Genomic DNA, 9543 nt, shown 5'->3' with positions numbered 1-9543 from the left:
CTCCAGAGAATCGAGTTTTGTTCTGTATTTTCAAATATTTTAGTATGAATTATTATCAAAATGGCAAATAAATCATAAAATGAAAAACACAACCATATCTGACTCTTCATCAGTGTTGTCTAATTTTCCTTCTCACAGCAACCACTAGTTTCTTTCCTTTTGACACACTGGGATCACGAAATTCGTTCTAAATTTGGCGGTCAGAGACTAATGGTTTGACTTCCACTGAAATATTATATAAGGAAAAAAAACCCAACGTAAGATCTCTCTCTTCCCACCTGGTTTCAGTTTTCCGGCAATTTCAAAGTCGGAATTCTGACCGGGGAAGAACTTGCACCAAACCTATAACAATGCCTGCGATTATTATGGATAATGGAAACAACACGATCCATGATGAAAGCGGAGCCAATTATTTTGCAGGACACCAACAAAATTTCCAATCCAATTATATAGATGTGAGATTAGCTAAAGAGAGGAAGGCATTATCAGAATTTTGTCGCATACTTGAAGATGCAATCCTTGGAAATTCTCTTTTTGGGAAGCCAAAAAAAATATATTTGTCCGCTAGAAGCCATGAAGCAGATAGATCTCAAAAACATTACTCTTTGGGGTGTGCCTCTGTTGCCAAGTAAAGGCCATCAAGGAACAGATATTATCCTAATGAAATTTCTGAAAGCAAAACGCTTCAAAGTCCAGGAGGCCTTTGAGATGCTTCGAAAGACATTAAAATGGAGAAGAGATTACAAGGTTGACTCAATCCTGGAAGAAGACTTAGGTCTAAATTTAGATAATTTTATGTACTTGAATTACCATGGCAGACAAGGTCACCCTTTGTATTTAGATGCCTATGCTGCCTTAAACAACATTGAGTTGTTTAAGACCAAAAACAACTATGAGAAGTTCTTTAGGCTTAAAGTTCAATCCATGGAAAAGGGTCTCAAGGAATTAAGCTTCAAACCTGGTGGAGTGCACTCTATGGTTCACATCACAGATTTAAAGAATTCACCTCATTCTGGCAAGAAGACTATAGGATTAGTGAACAAGAAGGCTTTGAAGATGATTCGTGAAAATTACCCAGATGTCATTAATAAAAACGTAAGTGTTAACATATTGGATGATAATGAAGTTGGAAAGAACAATTTTTTATTTCTAAGATTATGCTTTGTACTAATATGATGCATTTTCAATTGCAGATAGTCATAAATGTATCATTCTGGTGCTATGTGTATCATAAGATGAGTTCCAGGTTTAAAACTCGAAGAAACACAACCAAATTTGTATATGCCACACCATCAAAAACCACCGGGACCCTTCTCAAGTGAGACTGCAAGTTTTAATTTCAACATCCCAATTTTATATAATTTTGCTTCTAGCTATCTCTATTATTAACTTGAAATATAAAACAGGTTTATAAGCCCGGAAAACCTTCCTGTTGAATTTGGCGGTCTCAGTCGAGAGGATGACGACGTGTTCTTTCCTGAGGATAAAGCCTCAGAGCTTATTATCAGAAAAAATTCTGTTGGGATCATCCAAATTCCACTCCATGAGGTACCAAAATCAACATTACTATATATAACAATTTTTTTAACATGATTAATTAGACTTGGTACCATATTAAGCTTTTTTCTTCTTTTTCCAGGCTGCGGGGATGACCCTGATATGGGATTTAACAGTAGTGGGATGGGATGTAAGCTATACAGAGGAGTTCATTCCGGATGATGAAGGTTCATGCGGGGTTTTGCTCCATGTTGGAAGGGAAAAGAATAGAAAAGGGAGTATTAGAAATTCATTTTACATTAAAGAACCAGGAAAGATAGCCATCACCATTGACAACTCAACAAACAAGAAGAAAAGAGTTTTCTATAGATTGAAGACTAAACCTACTGTTCCAATGTACATCTACTTGAGGAAATAGTTGTTTATTCCTTATCTCGTTTTTGATGAAATGGAAAGGAGACTAAAATTGCACAGCTGCAGTAGCCTCCTTGCCTTATCCTTTAGGGATTTTTAAAACGGTAGGAACTGTCTTAAATTCAGTATATGTAAAAAGCCTTCGCTTTCTTTCCAGTCAAGATAATTATCTTCTGTACCCCTTCGCTCACTTTGTTGATGCATAAAAATGTATGAATGTAAGGAAAAGAGGTAAATTGAGTAACAGATGACAAGGAAACTGCATGCCGTCACCCAGTTGTCATTGAAAACAGTTTGAAGCCAAATTTGCCAAAATCATTAAACATGGTGGGTTCGTCGCATAGTTCTGCATATTCACATGGGTCTCAGTGTGCCCTCCCTTGCTTCCAGATGGCCTTTTGTCTTTTAATTCATAAGAATTTTATCAACATCTCCATTAATAGGAACCTGATCACTGCAGCAGAAGCGAAAGAATCACCAAATAATTTGTACTTTTCACCTTTCAGGTGACCAATTTGTATTCTTCTTTAAAGATAAAAGCCACCTGCTGGCCTAAGAAAGTGAGGTGTAAGCTATCGGAGTGATGTAGCCATGCAAACTGAAGAATGGCTCAAAATGCCTTCCACATATCTCTTGACTGTCACTTCTTCACCGCCTTCTCACCCTTATAAATACCAACGCTCCCTATTGCTTATTTCATCTCAAACACAAACGACCAATTCATCTTCACAATGGCTAATCCTTCTCTACTCTCTCTTTCTGTTTGCCTTTTAATTCTCTTGCATGGTTGCCTAGCTTCTCGCAAGCAATGCCAACAGCAAAATGAGTGCCAAATTGATGGGCTGGATGCCCTTGAACCCGATAACCGAGTTGAGTATGAAGCGGGTGTGGTGGAAACCTGGGATCCTAACCATGAGCAATTCCAATGCGCTGGTGTTGCCATGGTTAGGCATACCATTCAACCAAATGGCCTTCTCTTGCCCCAATTTTCTAATGCTCCTCAACTTATTTACGTTGTCCAGGGTAAACCACTCATACTACACATAGATATCTCAATTATATATACACCATTTAGAATTAGCAGCAACGGCTGTATTTGCTCAGAAGTGGTTTAATTTTTATGTTAGTTGAATTTGTGTACAGGTGAGGGTATGACAGGAATATTATATCCAGGATGTCCTGAAACTTACCAGGCACCCCAACAGGGACAGAGTGGTAGGTTCCAGGATAAGCACCAAAAGATTCTCCGCTTCCGTCGAGGTGATATCATCGCATTGCCCGCAGGAGTAGCACACTGGTGCTACAACGAGGGCAATTCGCCGGTCGTCACTGTTACCCTTCTAGACCTCTCAAACAGTGAAAATCAGCTTGATATGAAGCCAAGAGTAAGAAATTATTTATTATGAGTAATTAAAAAAAATATATTCTGAATGACTGGATGGATGACTTTAATTTCTTTATTGTAGAAATTCCATCTGGCTGGTAACCCACAAGATGAGTTCCAGCAGCAGCAACAAAAAAAATCTCGCGGACGTAAGAGCTCTTGCAACAGCGTCTTTTGTGGCTTCGATACAGAGATCTTGGCTGAGGCTTTGCAAGTGGGCCAACGTCTGGCAAAGCAGCTAAAAAAGGAGGAGGACAACAGGGGTGGCATTATTAACGTGAAGGGTGACGAACTTCGGGTGATCAGCCCACCAATGAGTCAGGGCGAGCGTGGAGACAAGAGTGAAGAGGAAAGTGAGTATGAAAAACGGCGACGGGGACAATCTGACAATGGGATCGAAGAGACCATTTGCACCATGAGAATGAAAGAGAATATCAATGATCCTGCTCGCGCTGACATTTACACCCCAGAAGTGGGTCGCATTACCACACTCAACGGCCTCAAGCTCCCAATCCTCAAATGGCTCCAACTCAGTGCTGAAAGGGGTGTGCTACATACCGTAAGTAAATTAATAATTGATTTAGCAAACTTAACTTAATCGAATCATACTTATATGCTGATTTTCAAGCAGAATGCTCTTATGGTGCCACACTGGAACCTCAACGCGCACAGTATAGTGTACGGGTGCAAGGGCGAAGCCCAGGTTCAAGTAGCGGACAACATGGGCAACACAGTGTTCGACGGCGTAGTCCGCGAGGGACAGATCTTGGTGGTGCCACAAAACTATGCAGTAGTGAAACGTGCAAGAGAGCAAAGATTCGAATGGGTTTCATTTAAGACAAATGATCGGGCGATGATGAGCCCTCTCGCTGGACTCACCTCAGTGATTCGTGCCATGCCAGATGAGGTGTTAGCCAATGCGCTCCAGATCTCAAGAGAAGATGCTAGGAAGATCAAGTACAACAATCAGCAGATAACTTTGACACGTGCAAATTCAAGCCGCCAATTGAGGGATGATGCTTAAATTTTTTAGTTTTGTAAGGGCGGTTGGTAATGAATAATAAAGCTGAAGTTAGATAGTCTCTGCTACGAGAGAACAGCAGAGAGCTTGTATGTAGTGAAGTAAATAACTGCTACTACTATCTGTAAGAACTTTTAATCAGTTCTGTCTAATAAAAAACTACTTTTCCTACTCTTATTATTCCCCCCTTATTATTTCTTTCCTTCTTTTTTTTTTCTTCAACTGCAATATGGATCATATAAATCTGTGCAAATGGTCACATTTTATGCTTACATTTGCAATTAATTCAACCCTTAACAAAATAAATTCACTTAATGAATTTCATCAACTTCTCCATTAATAGGACCATATACCACATGATCACTTAAGACAACAGCAGAGAATCTCGAATACAAACAGATATTGGTTTTGTACTCTTCACCTTTTAGGTGACCACTTTGTACACTTCTATAAATATAAAAGCTAAGTGCCTCCCTGAGACCGTGAGGTGTAAGAAATCGGAGTGATGTAGCCATGCAAACTGAAGAATGGCTCAAGAATGCCTCACACAATCTGTGTGTCACTTCTTCACCACCCTTTCCCCCTTACAAATACCAGCACTCCCTCCTGCCTACTTTGGCAATCCTTGTTTCCTCTCTGTCTGTTTGCCTTCTTGTTCTCTTCCATGGTTGCCCAGCTTCTGGCCAACCAGCAATGACAGCATTAAAATGAGTGCCAAATCAATAGGCCGGATGCCTCTATAATGTGCTCAAAAGTTTTTCACCAACAAATTCATAGATTTAACTTATAAAGGTGATAAACAACTAAAAAATAAACATTGTTTTAACTCATGGTTTAAAGAAAAAACTTTGAATATGACAATTTTATCTAGAAGCCGCAAACTACAAAAACCAAATTCGTCATGGTATCGTAATCTATAATTTATTAATTATTTATTTATTATTATAAGATAATCGCTCTAATCAATTTTGACAATTATAATTGAAGAATAATTACTTTTTTATCATATTAAGATCATGATAACGTCAATTAAGTTACCAATTTTCATACCACCTAAGATGGTTGTACATACAACCCTAATTTTTACTATTATAAATTGATAGACACACCTACGAAAATGCATACACAATTACAAACTCACTCAAAAATATTCATAGCAATTTCATAGTTTTGATATCATAATTACGCAATTTTTCATTACTCAGATTGTGACAATATAATAGATGTAGACTCTTGGATTTTTTATCCAATCCACATTAAAAACTAGCACTTCAATTTCTTTATTGTTGTTTTTTCATATTATTAAACTTGACTCATCAAGATTTGGTGTACTTCTCGTTAATGCAAATTTCTATACGAATAGTTTGATACTAAAATGAAGATATATTGAACTCTCCTCTTTTCTAGCAATGATACTTCTTATTATGTCACATGATGAAGTATTATCCGATTAGACTTTTTCATCATTAATATACTTGATATTAACAAATTAGTTTAAGTGTCTTGTGAAATATCGAACTGAAATCTATTATCCACTCATCACAAAAGACTTTCTCAGTATCATCTTTGCACTATTATAACCATCAAAGATATTTACAATTTCATGGGCATCATTGTTTCGATTATGATGTTTCTTTCTATCAGGGTAATTTTTTTTTAAAATAATCATTTTGATGACAATGTCAACAATTTCTTTTTCCTTTAGATTCATACGAACTATATTACAGTTAAAAGGAAAGAAACAGTAAGGGGAATGATAAGTAGGAAAAGTAGGTGTTTATTAAGCAGAGCTGATTGAAGGTCGGACACATAGTAGTACTTGTTATTAACTTAACTACGTACAGGCTCTCCGCACTCATGTCTTCTCTCGTAGCAGAGAAAATCTAAGCTCTCCTTTATTACTCATTACCTAAACAAAAAAAAAAAAAAACACAGTACGTAGATCACATGCATTCCGCTTTAAAACACAAGCTCAGCTCAAATCACTTAAAATTTAAGCATCAGCCCTCGGTCGGCGGCTTGATTGTGCACGTGTCAAAGTTATCTGCTGATTGTTGTACTTGATCTTCCTAGCATCTTCTCTTGAGATCTGGAGCGCATTGGCTAACACCTCATCTGGCGTGGCACGAATCACTGAGGTAGGTCCAGCGAGAGGGCTCATCATCGCCCGATCATTTGTCTTAAATGAAACCCATTCGAATCTTTGCTCTCTTGTACGTTTCGCTACTGCATAGTTTTGTGGCACCACCAAGATCTGTCCCTCGCGGACTACGCCGTCGAACACCGTGTTGCCCATGTTGTCCACTACTTGGACCTGGGCTTCGCCCTTGCACCCGTACACTATACTGTGCGCGTTGAGGTTCCAGTATGGCACCATAAGAGCATTCTGCTTGAAAATCAGCATATAAGTATGATTCAGTTAGGTTAAGTTTGCTAAATCAATTACTAATTTACTTACGTTATGTAGCACACCCCTTTCAGCACTGAGTTGGAGCCATTTGAGGATTGGGAGGTTGAGGCTGTTGAGTGTGGTAATACGACCCACTTCTGGGGTATAAATGTCAGCTCGAGCAGGATCATTGATGTTCTCTTTCATTCTCATGGTGCAAATGGTCTCTTCAATCCCATTGTCGCATTGTCCCCGTCGCTGTTTTTCATAATCACTTTCCTCTTCACTGTCGTCTCCACGCTCGCCCTGCCTCATTGGTGGGCTGATCACCCGAAGTTCGTCACCCTTCACGTTAATAATGCCACCCCTGTTGTCCTCCTTTTTTAGCTGCTTTGCCAGACGTTGGTCCACTTGCAAAGCCTCAGCCAAGATCTCTGTATCGAAGCCACAAAAGACGTTGTTGCAAGAGCTCTTACGTCCGCGAGATTGTTTTTGTTGCTGCTGCTGCTGGAACTCATCTTGCGGGTTACCAGCCAGATGGAATTTCTACAATAAAGAAATTAAAGTCATCCATCCAGTCATTCAGAATATATTTTTTTTAATTACTCATAATAAATAATTTCTTACTCTTGGCTTCATATCAAGCTGATTTTCACTGTTTGAGAGGTCGAGAAGGGTAACAGTGACGACCGGCGAATTGCCCTCGTTGTAGCACCAGTGTGCTACTCCTGCGGGCAATGCGATGATATCACCTCGACGGAAGCGGAGAATCTTTTGGTGCTTATCCTGGAACCTACCACTTTGTCCCTGTTGGGGTGCCTGGTAAGTTTCAGGACATCCTGGATATAATATTCCTGTCATACCCTCACCTGTACACAAATTCAACTAACATAAAAATTAAACCACTTCTGAGCAAATAAAGCCGTTGCTGCTAATTCTAAATGGTGTATATATTATTGAGATATGTATGTGTAGTATTAGTGGTTTACCTTGGACAACGTAAATAAGTTGAGGAGAATTAGAAAACTGAGGCAAGAGAAGGCCATTTGGTTGGATGGTATGCCTAACCATGGCAACACCAGCGCATTGGAATTGCTCATGGTTAGGATCCCAGGTTTCCACCATACCCGCTTCATACTCAACTCGGTTATCGGGTTCAAGGGCATCCAGCCAATCAATTTGGCACTGATTTTGCTGTTGGCATTGCTTGCGAGAAGCTAGGCAACCATGCAAGAGAATTAAAAGGCAAACAGAAAGAGAGAGTAGAGAAGGATTAGCCATAGTGAAGATGAATTGGTTGCTTGTGTTTGAGATGAAATAAGCAGTAGGGAGCGTTGGTATTTATAAGGGTGAAAACGTGGTGAAGAAGTGACAGACAAGAGCTGTGTGGAAGGCATTCTTAAGCCATTCTTCAGTTTGCATGGCTACATCACTCCGATAGCTTACACCTCACTTTCTTAGGCTGGCAGGTGGCTTTTATCTTTAAAGGAGAATACAAATTGGTCACCTGAAAGGGGAAGAGTACAAATGATTGGAGATTCTTTTGCGGTTGTTGCAGTGATCAGGTTCTTGTTAATGGAGATGTCGATGAAATTCATCAAGTAAAATGTCCATGCCCAGTATTATTTTTGCAGGACCAAGTCTTTATCTCAAACTCAGTTTTATGCATATTCTTTAGTTTATGTAATTCATTTATACTTACATATAAATTAGTCTTTGTCTAAGGATAAAGACCAATTTATTATAGTTTTCGATGTTAAAAAGAAAAGTGATAATATTAAAAAAAAAGGAAAAAAGTTATAAAAAAAATATAATATTTTAAAGTTTAATTTAAAAATAATAATTGATTTTTTAAATCTAAGAATAAAATAGATAATATTTTATTATTTTTAATATATTATTAGTTAAATAATAATTTTATTTTTAAAATTTAATTATTTCTATTAATTTCATCGATTCATAGATAATTATTTGAATTTTTAATAGGCAAAAAAATACAAATTTAAGAATATAATGAATTTTAGGTGAAAATAAGCCCTCCGGCCTAATATTTTTAGTTTAACCTTTTTAAATTTTTATTATGGTAATAGTGCGAGTCCGAACCAACAGTGTAAAACCCTAGGGCTCCGTTTGGTTACAGACGGCTTACCAAGTTAAGCCGGGTTTAGTTACTCCAGTAACTGACTTTTGGTTTGGCCCAAAACTCCGTATTTCTGGTTACCAAACGCACCGCAGATATCTCAACATTCCCATCTCTGTCATAAACTTATACTCGGGCCTAGAGATGACAATTTGGACCCGATTTTAGGGGTCCCGACCCTCCCTGACCCTAACAGGTAGAGGATTCCCCAATAAAAAAGGGGAAAGGGGCGGGGATGAGGATAAAAAAAATCTCTGTAATCGGGGACGGGGATGCATATTTCCCCGCCCCGCCCGCCCCCTCCCCTCCCCTCCCCGCCCCGCCCCGCCCCGGCCCGGCCCGGCCCGGCCCATCCCCTCCCCACCCCTTAAATCTAATATATTAATATAATAATTTCTAAACTATTAAGTTCTATAAATTTTTACATTATGATTTATTAAAACTATAACTTTAATTTTACTAATTTTTGAATTATCAATTATCAACAATTTTTACATTATGATTTATTAAAACTATAACTTTAAGTTCTAGAAATTTTTACATTATAATTTATGAAAACTTTGTATTTGAACTAAAATAATAATGAATATTTTGTAGTTTTTGTAGCAAGTGATATTTTGGAAGAATATGATTTATTTTATTTATTGAAATACATAAAAGAATTAAAATTTATATTTACGGGTATTGGGAAGAGATTT

At 38.1% G+C, this 9543-nt stretch overlaps 2 protein-coding genes and 1 pseudogene across 2 annotated transcripts; 2 read left to right on the top strand and 1 right to left on the bottom strand.

Annotated features, from left to right (window-relative positions):
• The first annotated feature begins 35 nt into the window (after positions 1-35).
• On the top strand, positions 36-1968 carry LOC123216555 (annotated as a pseudogene).
• A 632-nt stretch (positions 1969-2600) lies between these two features.
• Positions 2601-4487, top strand: LOC123217448 (11S globulin seed storage protein Ana o 2.0101-like). Its single transcript, XM_044638484.1, has 4 exons — positions 2601-2934; positions 3055-3296; positions 3378-3854; positions 3927-4487. Exons 1-4 carry the CDS (start codon positions 2643-2645, stop codon positions 4317-4319), a joined length of 1404 nt encoding a protein of 467 aa, XP_044494419.1. The 5' UTR covers positions 2601-2642; the 3' UTR covers positions 4320-4487.
• Positions 4488-6073: 1586 nt separating this feature from the next.
• Positions 6074-8031, bottom strand: LOC123217540 (11S globulin seed storage protein Ana o 2.0101-like). Its single transcript, XM_044638615.1, has 4 exons — positions 7695-8031; positions 7333-7574; positions 6775-7251; positions 6074-6702 (listed from the first exon to the last, which is right to left on the bottom strand). Exons 1-4 carry the CDS (start codon positions 7984-7986, stop codon positions 6310-6312), a joined length of 1404 nt encoding a protein of 467 aa, XP_044494550.1. The 5' UTR covers positions 7987-8031; the 3' UTR covers positions 6074-6309.
• Positions 8032-9543: the final 1512 nt, after the last annotated feature.

This window comes from Mangifera indica, chromosome 5 (assembly GCF_011075055.1).
Source record: "Mangifera indica cultivar Alphonso chromosome 5, CATAS_Mindica_2.1, whole genome shotgun sequence".
Lineage (NCBI taxonomy): Eukaryota > Viridiplantae > Streptophyta > Magnoliopsida > Sapindales > Anacardiaceae > Mangifera > Mangifera indica.
The sequence above is the reverse complement of the archived record's forward strand: the minus strand, read 5'-3'. Positions and strand labels throughout refer to the sequence as shown.